The 18,939-nt window shown below is 43.6% G+C and overlaps 1 protein-coding gene across 8 annotated transcripts in view; it reads right to left on the bottom strand.

Annotated features, from left to right (window-relative positions):
* Positions 1-18,939, bottom strand: part of MYO9A (myosin IXA) — a 143,865-nt gene that overhangs the window by 65,510 nt on the left and 59,416 nt on the right. For all 8 annotated transcript variants that reach the window (XM_054272505.1, XM_054272509.1, XM_054272506.1 and 5 more), the window contains one exon: positions 3,998-4,114. In XM_054272505.1, coding sequence (XP_054128480.1) covers positions 3,998-4,114 — 117 coding nt within the window. The remainder of the gene's footprint in view (positions 1-3,997; positions 4,115-18,939) is intronic.

Below are 18,939 nucleotides of genomic sequence, written 5' to 3'. Positions count from 1 at the left end.
CCTTGAAGCTCCGTGCTCTCCAGTTCCCAAAGTGCCAATAAATAGGGATCACTGGAGCTGATTTATGTTGCCCCAAATACACACTGGTGATGTAATTCCACCATGGAGGTACATTTTGGCAATCACAAATAGGTTTGCTACAAATTCAGGGGGAAAATCTTGTTTGTTGCCATTTTAAAATTTTTTACATCGTGTCATTTTAGTAATCTCTTTTCATTTATAATATTCCAAAGCCAATACTGCAAAAAATCCCTCCCCAAAACCCCAAAACCCATCACCACTTCATCCAACAGAACCACTCCAACCTACATCACCCCAATATACAAGATGACCTATATGTAAAGTGAAACACAGTGATTTCCTACAAACTTGGGAGTTGGGACCTAAAATTAATGAACTGATGCACAATAAACACACTGCATGTTCAGCAATTCTTCCTCTGCTTCAGGTCAAAAAGCCAAGAATTAACTGGTTGGTTGAATTTAAATGAATTTTCTTCATGGCCATGAATTCACGTGTTCAACCATGAATTTTTCTTCATGGCAATTAATTTTAATTTTCTTCACAGCCATGAGTTCACCATCATCCCCATGAATGCAGCACATCATCCAAGCATGGCAGCAGGGTGATTTGGGAAGAAATTAAGACACTTCACAAGAACCAAATGGGGAAAGATTAAAAGCACCCTCAGAAATGCCTTTTGATCCACCAAGATCTCCACTCTATATTTTTAAGAAGTGAGATGGACTTCTAGCAATTCCTAACCTGATTTATGGAAGGGGAATGCAATAAGAGGCTCTGAGAGGTTTAGTAATCTCGTTCTCAAGAGAAGGAAAAGTCTCTGGCCTCATTAATAAAGGTCAAATTTCAGACAGTTTGTAGGCAATCATGAGACCATAAAAGGAACTGAAAGGAGTTGAGAGAAGATGAAGGAAAAGGGAGTCAGAGCAAATCCAGCCCATGGCAGCTCTGCCATTACCATAAACCAGGAGGTATCAAATAACACATTCACAACTCGGGTCAGAAATAATATGCTAGAAATCCTGTCACCAAGCAAGATAAGCCAAATCCCACTGTGTTTTCCCAAAATATTTCACTGCACATTTAACTAAATTTGGATATCAAAGGTCTGATTTACATCTTCCAAATATTTGCTGGACAATATGGAAGAACAACGGCCGAGTGTTTATTTTTCTTTGCCCAGCTTCATCTTTTGATCTTCTCCTTACTGCTGATATCAAATAAACACATATTGGGATCTGAAAATGATCTTGGTTCCCATTGTCCCACTAAAATCAAGTCTACACTGATGAAGAGAGAAACTTCTGTATTAATTTTTCTCCTCAACTTCTCCCACACACACTCTAAATTGAGATGGTTTGGAGTCTTGTTTTACCTCTGCATAATGTGATTATTATAAAAGAAAGCTCTGTGCCCCAAATCCATCATCTGACACTTTCTGAACCTTCCAAACCTGCAGGATTCTTTCAAAATGCATCTTAAAAGTCAGTGTCAAGCATGGGCTGGGATTAATTTGGGACTTTTACTGCAGGGTGAGTCACATATTATTCACCCATTGCACACTCAGGAGTTTCTGAGGAGCAAGGCTGTATTTTGCTCTCATAAATCAGAGATTTGATGCGTTAAAGAGACTTTTTTGGCTGGCAGCAAGGAGATGCCACCCATGTGCCAAGGTCTTGCCTTGCAACAAGGAGGGTTTGGAGATGCCACCGCTCCCAGTCCACCTCCCAGTCACCAAGCTGGTGTTGCCCAACCTCAAAACAACACATGGGAAGCTAAGGAGAACCTGTATCCTCATCTGGGCTTTCTCCAAGAATGAGCTGAAAAGGAATTCAGGAGGATTGGGAGGAAAAACCAGATCAGTTTTTGCCTCCGTTTCTCCACAGGGATGATTCTGGGTTGGTGCCTCAATGGCAGCTGCAGAGCCCAGGATGCCCTCAGACCCTTGTTGGCAGCAATGTTTTTTATTCCTCAAGGGCAAAGGAGCAGCTATTCCCAGCCTTGCCCAGTCCAAGGAGACATTTCTCCTTCCTCTGTGCTGGAACTACCCAAGTTGGGGGCTAAAATAGAGCTGAGGAGGTGACGTGGTAGAACCACTCAAGGGAAAATTGGCTGTCAATGTTTAACAAAGCTGCTCTGAAATGCACATAAATCTCTTCTTCACTGTCTCCACCCCTAAAATGGGGAGGATTTGTGCATTTTCATGATTTCTGGGGGATTTGTGGGACTCAATCCAATTCATAGAGGACTCTGAAGACAAACTGAACTACACTTCTGCCTGGAGCAGCAGATATTTCCTGGTATTTTGTGCGCTGCCTTTCTGCTTCAGGAGCTCTGGCCCGAGTACAGCCCAGGATTGCCTCCCTGGATCTGGGTATGAGCACATTCTGCAGCTCCAGGTCCTGGGCCTTTGCCAGCATGGGTGGATCTGCTCTGGCACAGGGGCAACACCACTCCCAGCTCCTGCTGCCTGACCTGGATATTACCATTACGATTTGGGGTGAAAAAAAAAGGGTCAAAAACCTGTGAACTGTGAATTCATGAGATGACACACAGAGGTGGGCAAGGGGGAAGATGGTCACACTCCATGGGAGTCTTGGCTGGAGAAAGCAGAGGGTTAATGTGCAGCAGCAATGTTGGAGAAAAGCAGGAATTTGGGCTGTTCTGGCTCTTACCTGCTGAGATTTGAGGTTGGGATCAAAAGTTTAATTGCCCATAAACAGCTACTGTGGTGCCTCACTTTCACAGTCATGCTGACTGAGCATACAAGAGTGTCCTAGACTGATTTGTATTTAAATATTACAGAACAGATAATAATTTTAAAGAATCGTTGGGTCATAAATAAAAAATAATTAGCATTTGAGATGCATTTCCTTGTCAAAACAAATCCACTTTTCTGCTTCACCAAATATGTAAACAGTGTGGTTTGTTTTTTCCTGACAGCCCAGACAAAACTTTTGATTACTTGGAAAAAAATCAGGAAAGAACACAACATTTCTGGTAAAATATTAAACAGAGGGAGAGGCAGCATGTGCAGTCAGAAGGCTCGCTGGATATTATCACTGTAACAACCCTTCTTTGTCAGGAAAACACATAACCAGATTTCATAGGCATGTTTTTATTTCCAGTCCACAATTACGCTCCACAATCCTTTTTTGGAATTAAATAAAGGAGTGATTACACTGAGAATCTCTGCAACTTCAGTCCTATGGCACAATCCAAATGTCAGTGCTCAGCAAAAATCCTCCTTCTGGCAGCTGAGACTTTAGTTTGTATGCACAACCCCCAAAAAGCGCCACACGCTGCTGGACCATGTCCCAGATTCCCAAGGCAAGGGTAGCTGGAGAGCTGGCAGTGCCTGTGTGCAGGGACACAGATTTTGGGGTCAGTATTCCCCAGCCATGAGGATTTGGATGAGAGGGCTGGGGAGGATGTGCTGGGTCACAGCATGCAGGCCCTGCTATTGCAGGAAACTTCATGTCACTCCTTCCATCAATTCTTTAGGAAGGTAGTAGAGCATCCCACCAGCTTCACTCTTCCCATCATGACTCTTTTCTTTAAATTTTTCTACTGTACTACTTCAGTACCTACAGACACCCACCTCGTTCATAATTTCATCATGGAGCAACTTCGCCAAAATGCAGTAGCAAGAATTCCCTTTTTTCCCTCTGAATTATACATGGCCCTTTAGTTTTACACGTAAGGAGGAAAATATTTGCCATTGTTCCTGGAGTGGGTGGGAGAACTGGCTTTTGTGGCTACAACAAAATCTCTTCCCTGGTTGCTTTGAGCTGACAGTACTTAAGGTGCTTCATCCTTCTCAGCTCAGTAGCACCACTTAAAATAATGATGTACTCAGCTAAGATTTGAGGAAAAATTAACTTCACGTTAAGCAACACGCCTGGGTAATGTTTTATCACTCAGTTATCTATTTTAAAACCCAAGAGAGGATCCACAAGAGCTGCTGAGGTGTTACCTTGGTGCTTTCCTCCATGTCCTTGGAGTTGAGGAGGGCGTGGTTGATCCTGAACACGATCCAATCAAACAGGGCGCTGTACAATGATTTGGCCATGGAATTCCGCACGGTCACGGCCTGGAACAGAAAAGAAAAAAGGTGACTGGAAATGATTCCTGCTCTGCACTAAAATGGCTTTTGCTTCTCAAGCTCCCACTTCCAATGTTCATATTTCTTGCCAAAATTTTGTCTGCTATTTTAATTTATGCCATGTATGTCAATGGTCCTAACAGCACAGGGAATTGGATGTAATCCCAGGGCTGTGGATGTGCCCCTGACCTTGGCTTGGTTTCTTTCATGCATTCGAGTGGATGATACACAAGATCACACCCCAAATCCCACCATTGGTGGCAAAAGGAAAGAAAATAAATACACACATTAAATATAATAAATTCACCAAGATCCTTGAAAAGTTTCCTGGGGGAGAAGGAAAGAGAAGGGTGGATTTTGCACAGAAGTGACAGCAAGAGATGTGAAAGCACAGGCCAGGACAGGCAGTGCCTGGCACCAGCAGAAGGGATACAAAAAGGGAGGTTAAAAACCCCTCTGGTAAATCTGAGGGTTCCTGAAAACTTGAAGTTTTCCAGGTACCACCAGTGGGAGCTACAAATCATGGCAGGCAGGTTCAGCACTCCTCCAGCAGCTCTCCCAGAGAGAGGAATAACAGAGCTGAGAAAGGGTCATCCCCACCATGGCCAGGATCAAAGAGATTCTGCTTGATGGGATGAAAGCTGAGATCAAAGGAAGATCCCTGGGCTTTTGGACAGGCACCTACATAGAGACCCAGAAAGCAGGAATTTCTATTTAAAGGTTATCTTTGTTCTTGCTGCTTGAGATTCTTCCTTGGTTTCAATTATCACCACGAGTAGAGCTTTGGTACATATTAATCACCCAAAAACTTATGGCACCAGCCATGACTGCTACACTCTGGTTCGTTTTAGCCACTGCAGAAGAATAAAAAAGGAACTAGAAGATTCCCATGTAATTATTTCAATTAAACCCTGAACTGTAACAAATCAGTGGCTTGTCACACATTGCCTTGAAATCCTTCTCACCAATGCTCCCTTCGAGGAACATCATCTGAGTGGCCTCATGTCACTGACCCCAAGGGAAGGATTAAAGCTCATGTAGCATCATTTATCTTCAAGCAGCTCACTCCCACCTCTTTTTTTCCTAGATTTTCAGAGATAGCAGCATTTAGTGTGACCACGAGCCGTTCTGCCAATGTTTTGCTATTAAGCACATGGTCTCACTTCCTCTCCCTGTCCAGCTGGAATAGGAGAACGGATTAACACAGTCCATGCCAGGGGAGATTTGGGTTGGATATTAGGAAAAAATTATTCATGGAAAGGGCTGTCAGGCATTGGAACAGCTGCCCATGGCAGGGGTGGAGTCCCCATTCCTGGAGGGATTTAACAGAGGTGTGGATGTGGGGGACATGGGTTAGTGGTGGCCTTAGCACTGCTGGGGGATGGTTGGGATGGACGAGCTCAGAGGGCTTTTCCCACCTGAACAGTTCCATGGTTCTGTGGCTGAGGATGCTCACAGCCTCTGTATGCTGCTAACCATAAAGTGGTGGCAATAAAAAGTGACACCACGAGGTAACTACAAAATATGGCCATATTCAGCAAGGAATTCCTCACCCAAAAAACAACTGAAAACAAGCATGTGATGTAAATAGGTGAGCACAGGACTGAGAGGATTTTGGTGCAGCTCAGACCAAAACAGCAATTTTAAAGAGTGAGGACTTGAAATGCTGCAGTTCTCCAACAAGGGCTGGAAAGCAGCCTGCATTTCAAACACAAAGAGCTCCAGTTCTCACTAACTGCTTTTTCTTTTCTTTACTGATGAAAAAGGTTTGGGGTGGGTTTTTGGCTGTTTTTATTAAAAACAACATGGGTTGTTTGGGTGGGGGAGGTTGCTATCTATTTTTTATTTTAATTTACTCAAATGTGACAGAATATCTCAGCAATTAATAGAAAATTCAAGGCTCCATCTACACTTTTTTCATTGAGCTGGAAGACAACCAGTGCCACAGAAAAATCAGTCTCTGGGGAAAGACCTAAGGCCAAGATCCAGGAATGCCTCTTACTGCACTAATGCTTTGTCGTGGCATAAACCAGCCCAATTAATTGCTCCAACGTGCAATTAAAAACAAACTCCATCTCTATTTAAAGCCAAAAAGAACACAGTTGTTTCTCCTACAGCATCATAGATGGGTTTATGTCACAATACTTTTCATTACCTTTTATTAGAGGCTACAGGGATGTGCAGGACTTCACCCCTGAATGTCCCTGTCTGTTTTTTTTTTCCAAAATAAACTAGGATATCATTAAGCCTGCACCACTGCAGTGCTGAGGAGTGCTGGGAGTGTGACTGCCACGAGTCTCCTGAACGGTCAGACTGGGAATTTCCCTGACACCAGCACTGCCCATTTTCCTCCAGAATGTGCAGGGTGGGGGATGAGCCACTGCTCTTATTCCTAAAGTGGTCTCAGCTACATGGAAAGCTGGGAAGCCATGGAAAGGTGATTTCCTTGCTATGCTTGGGTCCCACAACCAGTGGCCCAGATCCCAAAGTGTCGCCATCACATTTTCTGAAAAGCCTCTTAGCCCAGGATTTTTCTCCTGGGAAGCTGAGAAGCCTCAGAGAAAAATGAAAACAATAATTATCTGATTGCTTCTCCCTATTTTGCTGCTTTGGAATGTGTTTGGGCATTGTTTACCAACAGGTGATTGTTTGATTGGTTTCATGTGAATTGTTTTTGATTTAATCACCAATCATGGTCAGGCTGTGTCAGGACTCTGCAAGCAGTCACAAATTTTCATTATTATCTTTTAACCTTCTGTCTGTATCCTTTCTGTATTCTTTAGTATAATTTAGTTTAGTATTCTTGAATATATTCTAGTATCATAAAGTAATAAATTAGCCTTCTAAGAACATGGAGTCAGAGTCATCATTCCTTCCTGCCACAGGGCACAAATACAAATACACCAAAGTGTTCCCACAAATCCAACACCAAAGTGTTCAACAGCCACTTTTAGAAGCAATGGTTTAATCCTAAGAGCTGGTAGGAAACTCCTGGCAAAGCAACATGTTGAGAATACAGAGTGCATGGAGCACATTGCCTTCATCCATTTAAAAAATACCTGCACTGAAATGAACCTATTTTAAGTGACTCAGAGTTTAGGGGAGGCTTTCTTTATTTGAATTTTTTATTTCATTTCAGTAAAATATTTACTTTTAACAACAGATCTTCACTGATGTCACATTCTAAATATAGCCCCTCACTATCCTAAACAGATTCCATAACTACCCAATCTGGAGACCATCAGGGAATATTATTTCTTTTCAAATTCAGGAGCTGCAGCAAAGCATTTAAAATAAGGTTTTACACTTTATTTAATGAGAAATCATTTATTTCTGTATTATCCTACATATCTTAAATTAATTCTAGTCTGAATTCTATCCCATACATCACATACAGTTTGTCTTCAGGTCATCACCTACAGCTTCTGGTCTCTTCCACAAGTCTCCTTAGTGACATTTAGGCAGATCTGGAACATGGCGATGCTCATCAAACCATTTTTATTTCCCTCACAAAGCAAAATAAAAATAGCTGCTGCAATGTCAAAATAAATCTCTGGGGATCAAAGGGAGCAGGATATGTTGCACCCACACAAAAATATTGCTGATTCCAAACTGAGACAGATCAAACGTGCTTTGACTCAGAAGATCAGGAAATAAGCTACAGCAAGGTTTTAATCAATACTTTCCTGCTTATCAAGCTAGAAAGGATCTATATATTATTTATTATATGCCAGAAAATCCACTTGTTGGGTTGCCCAACTTTTGTTAAGATCCTGATAAAACATATTTGAGTTCTTTTTAAGATTTCATTGCCAAATTACTGTACTGAAAGTTGTCATGATCAGCATCAGATTCAGGCCACCTTAAAAATAGATAAACTTCTGGAAACATCTTCTGTTAAAAGGAACAAGGGGATGACAGGCTTAAGAATTAAAATCTGCTTTTGAAGTGCTTTGGAACAAGGACTTACAGTTCCAGCAGCAGCAGCAGCCTGTGTTTTAGAGGCTGGAAAAGATGTAATCTTGTAAACCCAAATTTTCTCAAATTAAAAGTCTCTGTAAAACACATTTGTACACACACAGGAGATTCTTAAGAACTGAGATTACAAAGTCACTAAATATATTTAAGCAAATCTGCTGCCATCCCACAGCACCCCCTGCTCCAGGCAGGATCCCTCACTCCTGCCCTTCTGCACTCAGCTGAGGGCTGAAATTTCAAGCTGGAATTATTCAAAAATATTTGTTGGTACCAAGAAAATCCAGGGAAAGCAGGTGGGTTAAAATCCCCACCAAACTTATACACTGAAAACTACAAAAAAGACATTTTGGGGCTGGAGCCAGAAATGGAAACAGAGCTGGGAAAGGGGCTGGAGCACCAGGAGTAGCTGAGGGAGCTGGGGGGGCTCAGCCTGGAGAAAAGGAGGCTCAGGGGGGACTTTCTGGCTCTGATCCCAGGGAATGAGGGACAGGACAAGAAGGAATGGCCTCAATCTGCGTCAGGGGAGGTTCGGTGGTCAGGCACTGGCACAGGATGCTCAGGGAAATGGGGAAGACTCCATCCCTGCAGGGATTGAAAAGCTGTGTGGATTACAGCACTTGGGGACATGGGTCAGTGGTGGCCTTGACAGAGCAGGGTATTCCAAGATGCTCAGCTAACCTTTTACAGACATTTTCACATGATTTTGTTGTAAGTTCCCCCCATGATCCTTATTAGATTCAGTGTTTTTACTGCTGACTGACCTAACACACGAGCAAGAGCGACAACAGCTCAATCTGAACAACAAAACCTCAAATATTTTACATTTTTCAGACTAAGGGGAATAAACAAAGCCCAGAGAACAGAGGGTGGGTGGAAACAAGAGCTGAAGGACTTTGCAAAGAGCAAAAATTGCAGCAGTATCTCAGTGCCTGCATGTGCCAGGGAGCAGAAAGCAAAGAGATCCCACTGAGCTGGACCTGATGATCCTTGTGGGCCTCTTTCAACTCAGGATGTTCTCTGAGGACAAAGCCATCAAGATGCTGCTGGAAGCTCTGTGGGTTTAGCCACCCCCTTCCATAGTCAAGAGGAACATTTTCTGGAGTGTGGGCCCCAGATCCAGAGTGAGACTGAAATACAAGAGACAGATCCTCTTCTCAATGACTCCATCAAATCAACCCAACCATGGAGAGTATCTGGAACAGAAACTGACCTCTGGTGTTCAGCTTTAAGCATTTTTGACCCAAACAAATCCATGGATGAAGGGCTTTTGTAACCAATAAATACTCCCTCTAACATTGTGCTTCAAAAGAGCCAGACTAAAATGAAAAACTGTTTCTGTTCAGGGCATTGCTTGACACAAAATCAGAAAATTAGAAGGCCAAAACAAAGCAAAGCTCATCACTTTTGCATCACTTAGGAAGAGCAGGGTATTGGTGCACTAAGCCATTCAGAGTAAGAATCATTCCAAAGTGGTATTTATAAGACAGCTACAGGTCTCTAAAGACTTCAAGCATCTCAGCTCATTGAGAGGCTTGTCCATCTTCCCTCATAACTGATGTGGAGGACAGCATGGACTGATCCAGGACAGAGGAGAAAGGTGGTGGATGGATAATTGGGTTTGGGCAGCTTTTATGAGCATCAAAACACAACTTAATAGTATATTTGCACAGCCATGTAGATATCTGAGTTTGCCTAGGAGGGTTTCTGAGCCTCACTCCATCCCTCAAACTCCCAGAGTGCAGCCAGCACCATCATGCTGCTCTCAATAAATGCAAGATAAAAAATCCCAAACCCATTTTTCATAGAAAAGATGCCCTTTTTACACACACATTGGACAGCACTACCTGTTTTGGGCCACTGCTATGAAAAATGCACCTCAGGAAGGGCACAGTGCTCAGACTCCAGTCCTTGAGCACAGCCTCAGTTAATGAGAAGTGGATTTAAACACAACTGGAAAGCGAGTGCGAGCACCAAAACCACTTAAAGCCCTAATGAGGATTAAACACCCGTGGAGTTTATTAACTGTGACAACACTTAACCCATCTCTCAGCATTATGCAAATCTAGGCAGCATCCATAAACGTGTGCTGACAGACTCAGCTGGTCAACACAACATTACTGCACCTTCAACAATCCTGATCAACATAACATTGTTAAATCCCAGTTTTTCACTGGGGACATCACAGACATGGGGCAAGGTCAGTGCACCCACTCCTGACTTTCTACAAGCTAGAGATCTTGAAAAGTTGGTATTTAAATGCCATTTTCCAAGCACAGCTCTGGAAAATTCCTTGGATCTAGAACAAAGATTTACTACAAGGCAGCCTGATTGCTAGCCTCAAAGGCAACTTAGTGCTTTGCTGTACAGATCACAAGATTTGCTCCATAGTTGGTCATGGTCCTTTTCACCTCCAGTTTTCCAGCATTTTCCCAGGAGGCTGTGTGTGTGCATCCCATTATGGACAATATGGACATTATTTGTCCACACTGGATAAACACATTGCCAGCACCAGCATTCCCTACCAGTGCAGAACCCATCCCAATAAATATGGCTTTACAAGCAACACTCCTTTTAATTTTCCCAAAAACTTCAAATAGCTCCAAAATTTAATTCGTTAAAATAGGAATGATGTTGATACAGCCATAGGAGTTGCCTATGGATTAATTCCCTCCTGGTGACCCCCAAGCTCTTCCGGACCATGTGCAGCTGTTTCCTGCCCTCCAGGAGGAAAACAAGCAACACATTCCCCTTTCAGCCTCTTATCAACAAATACTGAACAATTACAGTAACTCCAAGGTGACAAGAAATGTTTCTTTTCAGGTGTGAAGTTTGCAGGACTTGGTGTAAGACATAAAGAAGAGGTGTTCAATTACTTAAGTAAAGTTGGGCACCACAAAATACATTTTCTTCTGCTGGAGAGAAGAAACAGAGATTCCTCTTCTCTTCAGGAAATCAGATCTGAACACAGGAAGAGAGGAAATATCCCCTTTTCCCTTAGGGCCTTTGATGGGCTTCCTATAATTTCTATACAAGGATGAAAGGTGCTTCCAATGAAATGTTTGGGAAAAAAAAATAGCAGTAGATTTCCTCTTCAGGAAATCCCTCAAAAAATCAAATCTGGAAATGTGGTTTTAGTGGCTCTGTGGGAGCTTCATTTGTTTGCTTTTATGTTAATAGGTGGAATAAGTTTTCAGCACATTCTCTGATTAATCAATTGTTGTTTCTGCTCATAGGATTTGGCATTAAATCTCAGAAACCTGTTGATATCTTACCACAGAAATTATTTAGTGAGCTATTATCTTAAACAGGATAAGATTTTCACTATCATTTGATGTCTGGTTTGAAATCCTTATCAGCCATTCCCATTTTCCCCCCATTTATTCTCTAAGGTGAAATCTGGCTTCATAATTACATTGATACTTACTGTATCACAAATGTCTCACTCCAATATGGCTCAGAGGAAAAAATTACATTTTACAATCTACTGAATTTTACCCATGGTATTTACCTAGGCTTTTCAGATGAAAATCTCCCTCTTTCCATCACTTCTGTGGGTTTAAATGACATATTTAATTTCCAAGTAGGGGAAAAAAATCAGAAAAAGAGTGTATGAGTTTTCTTATTTGCTTCAAAGTACCTATTCAACAAAATCATGCTGCACGCAAGTAAATGATTAAAGAAATCAGTTTTTATTAAAAAAATAAAAACTGTGCTTGCTTTTTAAATATATATATATATATATTGACAAGTGTTAATAATCCCACTGTGAAGAGGGATAGGATTTATCCAAGATTAGAACAAGCAAAAGCAGGAGGAATTCAGGCTCTCCTAATGCACTTGATTTGAATCACCTGAAGAGATCTAATGACCAGGAACAGAAGCCAACCCCCCACTCTCAGTGAGCCTTGGGTGTGCAGACAATTGAAAACAGCCCATGTGGGCATCTCAGAGATGATCATCTACAGCAATCACTAATTAAGTGATTAAAAAAAGCAAACTGAAAATACACTTTTATTTGAATAGAGCTTAGGAGTGCCAGATACAACTTAACTCATAGTGCTCATGTCAGAGGAGTAGAGACTACGTGTACTAAAATACTACAAAAATCCAGTTTTTATCTCTGACACTGCTGCTGCTCCACAAGGGCTGAAAAAGCCCACATGGGAAGTGGCTGCAGCTTGGGTTTGTGGCTGCAGGGACAGAACTGCTGAGGGAGGATTGCTGGGTTCGACACTCCTGTGCTGAGATGGAGCAGCAGCAAAGGAAGGGAGAGACATAGCTGTGAGAGCTAAATCAGGGAAAGAGCAGAAAGGGAGGAGTGTGGTGAGGAAGGAGAGCAGCACCACACACAGAACCTGCTGGAGCATCAGTGGCTCATCACCAAAACTGGGGGAACATTTCTGGGTTGGAAGGAAGCAGACAAGAAATCTCTCAGCTGCTGGAATCAGACAAGGACTAAATCCCTCTCCTGGTCCAAATGCAGGTTTTAGTACCTCATTTATAGAATCCCAGCATGGCTTGGGTTGGAAAAAACCTTAAGGATCCCTCAGTTCCACTCCCTGCCATGGGCAGGTGTTGTAGCATATATCACAGTAAGATGGCCATGATACACAGAGCATCATCACACAATTTCAGGAAACTTCAACCCATACAGAGTAACACCAGACCACTTCAGAAGGCTTCAGGCATCTGCCCATAGAGAGTAACATCAAGTCACTTCAGGAGACTGCAAGCATCTGCCCTTCTTGCCCTTTAGCCCAACCTCTTATACCCCTCATGTTCATGCACTGCCCCTGTGTTCCCTCTGCTCCCTGTGGTGGTTGTCAGTGCCCCTGGGCACTCCATGGCTCATTGCTGGCAGTGCTGCTCACAGCTGTGCCCATTGGGGATGAGGCTGGGCTGTGTCCCCACTCCCAATCACCACACACTGTGTGCCTACAGGCAGGGACACCTCCTGCTAGGCCAGGCTGCTCCAGCCCCATCCAGCCTGGCCTTGGGCACTGCCAGGAATCCAGGGGCACCCACAGCTGCTCCGGGCACCCTGTGCCAGGGCCTGCCCACCCTACAGCCAGAAATTCCTTCCCAGTATCCCATCTAATCCTGCTCTATGGCAGTGAGAAGCCACTCCCTGTGTCCTGTCCCTCCATGCCTTGTCCCCAGTCCCTCCCCAGCTCTCCTGGAGCCCCTTCAGGCCCTGGCAGGGGCTCTGAGGTGTCCCTGGAGCCTTCTCTGGTCCAGGTGAGCACCCCCAGCTCTGCCAGCCTGGCTCCAGTCCTCAGAACATCTCTGTGGCCTCTTCTGGACTTGCTCCAGCAACTCCACATCCTTCTGATGCTGGAGGCAGCTCTGCAGGTAAGGGCAGAGTAGAGGGGAAGAATCCCCTCCCATGCCATGTGTCCCACTCCATCCATGGCCAGCAGGATGAACACACTAATCCAGTATGAGAACATTGTGATATTAAAATAATTTTAATTACTTTTTAGAAATAATTATTTTTTTAAAAAATTAATTACTAGTGGTTTATAATTTCCTAGAGTTGCAAGTAAGAAAGTAGCTCTGAAGGACTTCCTTGTGGAAGGACAACCTGATGATGTGTTGACATTGGAAAATTGTCTCTCTGGATAAACTTGTTGAATTGATCTGTCCCATCAGGATTTTTAGGGAGGGTGTTAGTATGGTTTGGGGAATCCTCTTAAAATGCTTTTGGCTAATGCAGACTGGCAGGCTGGAAAAGAACCTTTGTCCAAGGAGGGTGATTGTGAAGGCACCAATTGGCCCAAGGTGAAAAGTACTGACAAACTGGTACAAGAGGAGGGAGAGCACAAGAAGAATTAGAAAAAAGGTGTAACATAAAATTTGAAACTAATACCTAAACCTCCTCTCTGAATGTGAGAACTTTTACACCTGATTTAGTGACAAAATCCTGAAGTGCCTTTGTGTTTCAGTTATGTTGGGGCACCACGCAGCATTGCATGGGAATGACATTACAGGCTATTTTTTCTCATTGGAAAATCCACCCCTAAGTTCTGGAAAACATCATTGACACTTGCATCCCTTGGATAAAATCCATTGGCAGGACAACCTGCTGCCTCCCAGCTCCAGGGTGATAGTGGAAGCTTTCTGCCAGGATGTGGCAGCCAGCCCAGAGGGAGCCAGAGATAGCACAAGGTTTCAGTGCTTTGTTGTTGTTTTTCAAAGTACTTCCTTTGCAGGTACATTTATAGAATTAAAGCATAAAAATGAACCTTTACAGAATGCTCAAACTACTTTTAAGCCAGCTTTTCCTCTTTTTTGTTCTAATAAAAAATTTTAAAAAGCATTTTTCACTCCTTTTCTTTCAATGATGCCTTTAAAGATATTTTTCCTCCTCCTTAATTGTACATAAAAATCACTAAAAAACCTTTCTTGCGGGCTGAAGCCAGAGTGGTGCATTGATGATCTGAGTTCTCTTAGGGAAATGACCCAGGAGAATGACAGGGTTTTAATAAGATGTTCAGATAAAATATGAGTGTGGAAAATGACATCATACTTCTCCCGCCCAAGCATGATATAACACTCCTGCATGCCAAGTCAGGGATTAGGCTTGAGTCTGATATCCTGCAAGAGTACTTTCCTCTGGGTGTTAAGCCTCTGTTTTTTAAAAAAACCTAATCCTGCTTGTCTCAGCCCATGCCCTGTGAGCCAAGGGGGAACCCCAAAGGCTGCTTGGTTCATCCCAGACACAGAACATGGATGGGGATGGAAACCAAATATGATGGGTCACAACAGGGAAGGGAGCAGAGCAGCAGAAAACCACAATTCTCCACACACACAGGGGTAACTCAGACTCACTCAAGGGGCTGAATGTAGTGGTAAATCAGTTCTGGGTCATGAAAAGCTGCATGTGAGGTATCCATGAGCTCTGGGAGCCCCAAATTCTCCCATGCCCCAAGGCTGATTCCCCAGTGTGGGCAGTAGGAAAGGAGGATTCTGTCCCTCTGCCCAGCTCAGGTGAGACCCGACCTGCAGAGCTGCCCCAGCTCTGGGGCCAAAATCAGGAGGACATGGAACTGCTGGAGAGAATCCAGAGGAGGCCATGGAGATGTTCTGAGGGCTGGGAGAGCTGGGGGTGCTCACCTGGACAAGAGAAAGCTCCAGGGAGAGCTCAGAGCCCCCTGGCAGGGCCTGAAGGGGCTCCAGGAGAGTTGGAGAAGAACTGGGGACAAGGCATGGAGGGACAGCACAAGGAGGAATGGCTTCTCTCTGTCATGGGGCAGAGTTAGATGAGACATTGGGAAGGAATTTCTGGCTGTGAGGTTGGAGAGGCCCTGGCACAGGTTGTCCAGAGAAGCTCCAAGCCCCATTCTGGGAAGTGTTGAAGGCCAGGCTGGACAGGGCTTGGAGTAGCCTGGGTTGGTGAAGGTGTCCCTGCCCATGGCAGGGGGTGAAATCAGATGATCCTTAAGGTCCTTTAAACCCACACCACCCTGTGATTCTGTGATCCTCACACTATCTCACATACATTCCCACTGAAATGGTTTGTGTGCTTCTGTGAATTCCTGTGACTTCTGAGTAGCACAGAAAGCATCAGAGTGCTCCTGCAACTGCCCTCTCCTCACTCATCCTTCCTGTCATTAGATGGATGCAAACACAGAAAATGATGTGGAAAACATCAAATAAAAACAATAAGAAAATCTTTTTTGGCTGTGCTGAAGATCTAGCTAGTGAGTCCCCACTGGTGGCAGGAAGGTTTGGGAAAGGACAGGTGGGAGACCAATCACTCCCATCCCCATCCCCATCCCCATCCCAGGCCAGAGCCTGCTTGTTTATTTCTAGAGTTGATTTCAAGTCTTGTCTCTGATATTGTCACTTTGCAGCTGATGACTGGAACACGTTGTGGTTATGCTTTTCAGAAACAGCCCCCAGAGCAGAGCCAGGAGCAAAGGAAACTAACACAAATCTTGTTAGAGATTTTCTCTGAGTGCCGACTGCGGAGCCAGGCAGTTACGAGCATCATCTTCCTAAAAAGATTTCACTCAGAGCCTTTGGATTTGGGCGCTGTGGTTAGAAAGTGTCATCTGTAACAAATCAAAACTGTAAAAAAAGGAAAAAAACCCACTCTCTCTTCATGAAATTAAACCCTTCCAGAAAACAAGGCTGCAGCTCTTGCTTCTCCTGTGGAGAAGATGATGAAAGGAGACATGTGGAACATCCCTTAGGGACAGATGCTCACACAGAGCTACAGGAGAACAGAGCCACCAGGCAGCCAAGTTTGAAAGTTCCACTGATGACAAAATGCGTTTTCCTCCACCTTGGTGCATCCAGAGTCTGCTCTGCCAACAGCACAAACTGAGCTCCCATTCCACCCATGTTTTCACAGCAAAACCAGTACAAAAACCAATTAATAAATTACTTTGTGTCACAGGAGGAAGTTGTGAGACCTGATGTGAGGAGGACACATTTAGGGAAATTTGCTCAGCACTTTCAGGCACAAAATACTGGGATGCTCACCAAGGAGTCCATCAATCACCAAAACCAGCCCTCAAGCCTTTAAAAACCAAATCCTGCCTTGAGATTGGTCCTTCCCAAGCAGAAGTGTAGACAAACTCGTTCTGCCAGTGCACCATCATCATCAATCCAGGTTATTTTTACCATTTTTTGGGCAAGGTTTCCCAAAGAGAAGTTGCTTCTCATCACACCTCAGCTGTTACCCCTGCAGAGGCAAAGTTTGTGCAACAGACCCTATCCAGCCACAGAACTTCCACATCTCCTCCTCTTTCACCCACTGACCAACAGCCCTTGGCTGAGGAAAAAAAATTAACCTGAATTTATTCAGATTGGGATTACACATGAAAACCCCATATTCCAAGCAAATGTACCAAAACTACACCCCTCATGGAAAGAGCTGGCTAACTAACCCAGGAATGGCTTGTCTGCATTCCTTGAAAACTTTTCACATGATTTTAGTAGAAATTCAAGTAACTAAAGGAACTCTGTGACAATAAAGCATCTTTTGAGTAATCAGATGTATTTAAAAAAATCCTTTAAAGAGCTGAGAATGGATTTGCTTCGAAAGGGCAGCTGGAGGGGGATATAAGCAGAGCAATCCATGGAAAGTCAGCATTTCCCTTCCTGAAGTCCTGATCTTGGACTTTGTTCAGGAATCTTGGAATCCCAATGTCTTCCTTGTTTTCCCAGACATCAGTGCCAAATAAATAGCAGGAACACAGCTAGCACACAGGAATTTCCATGGTGGCACGGAGCAGGAGAGTGACTGCAGCAGCTTTTGCACATGAGGATGTGCATTTCCAAAGGAAAAGTGAGAAACCTCATCCCACAAATAGGTTTCTTTTGAAGTTCCACCCTCCCAGGTCGCCCTCATGTCCTGAAGCAGAGACACTTGCTTGGCTCTTAAAAGCTTTGTGGGGTTTCAATTTTATTCCATTAATATTTTTTCTGTGAATTCTGAATCCACTCATCAACACAGCAGCTCTTCAAAGGGCTCCTGCTGAGCTCCTCACGTCAATAACCCGTGGTGACAATGAGTCTCCTCAGCTAATGGGTTTTGGGATAAGTAGGTGCTTCCAGCAGTTCTGCTCCTTTCTGTTCCATTAAGTGTCCCTGTCCTCATACCTCAGGACTGAGAATTTTCATTTCTTCATGCTATTAATTATTTTGTCTCCTTCCCTTCTCTTTCTCTCCCTGAATATTTTCAGGCTTGTGATTAATTGCAAATTGCAACTATGATCTTTTCCTTTGTTGTTTTTTTGGGGTTTTTTAATATCTTAGGTAATGTTCTGCCATTTGGGCCTGGAACTCAATTTCTTCTCCCTTTTAATGGGCTGAAAAAGGCATCAGCCAGTCCCATTACAAGGATATAGAGAATGAAACATCACTCAGTTCTTTACTGTAATTAAATACTTTTTCGACTCATTACAGTTCACTCCACAAGGCTTCTCTACCTTGTGTCTCTGCCAATTAAGTGTTATGGGGCTGAAAATTAAGTGTTTGTGCTGAAAATGAGATGTTTTCCCTGATTTAAAGTCCCTAACACAGCAGAGTTTATAATTCCAAATAACTATCCTAGCCATTCCAAGTGTCTTGTATTCCTCAGCAAAAATTCATCCCAGGTGAAGAAGGGCCAGGTAAAATGACACTTGGTGATGTGAAAAAATAAAATCTCATGATTTTATGGCACCAGAAGAGAAAGATGTGTCTGGCCCACTGCTCCTGGGCAAAGGTTCTCTCCTCTCTCCTTCTCCCAAAGGACACAAATCCAACTCTCCTCCCACTCCAAGAAATCTCTCTGGCTCTGCTGAGCCAGCACAGACCCAGAGACAATGAGCATGAGAGGGTAAAAGGACAATGAAAGCAAAGCTGTGGAGCCCTCAGCAAATGTTTCCAGAACACCTGGACTTTCCTCTCCTGCTTTGCTGTCACCCAAACACAAGGTTCAGTGCTTGTCACCCCCTGCCTAATCCTGCACATCTCAGATTGTCAAGAGCCTGAATATTTTGGTTTGTAAATCTCACCAAAATTGCATCACTGCTTTTCTAACTAATCATGAGCTGATTTCACATGCACTTACAGCTGCACCTATTTATGCAGAATAAAAAGCATTTCACAGATTTAATTGTAATTTGGGTGCTCTGGACACAGTCAAAGAATAGTTCCATGGTGACCTTCCATGGCCATGTAACAACAGCATGGAGCACCTGGCCATTTGAACAATGACATGATCATGGAATGCCAGACAGGTTTGGCTTGGAAAGGACCTTCAAGGTCATCCAGTTCCATCCCCTGCCATGGGCAGGGACACCTTCCACCAGCCCAGCTTGTTCCAGGCACTGTCCAAC

The sequence above is a fragment of the Melozone crissalis genome, unplaced genomic scaffold (genome assembly GCF_028551555.1).
Source record: "Melozone crissalis strain CALT ecotype California unplaced genomic scaffold, PUWL_Pcris_2 ptg000014l_1, whole genome shotgun sequence".
Lineage (NCBI taxonomy): Eukaryota > Metazoa > Chordata > Aves > Passeriformes > Passerellidae > Melozone > Melozone crissalis.
The sequence above is the reverse complement of the archived record's forward strand: the minus strand, read 5'-3'. Positions and strand labels throughout refer to the sequence as shown.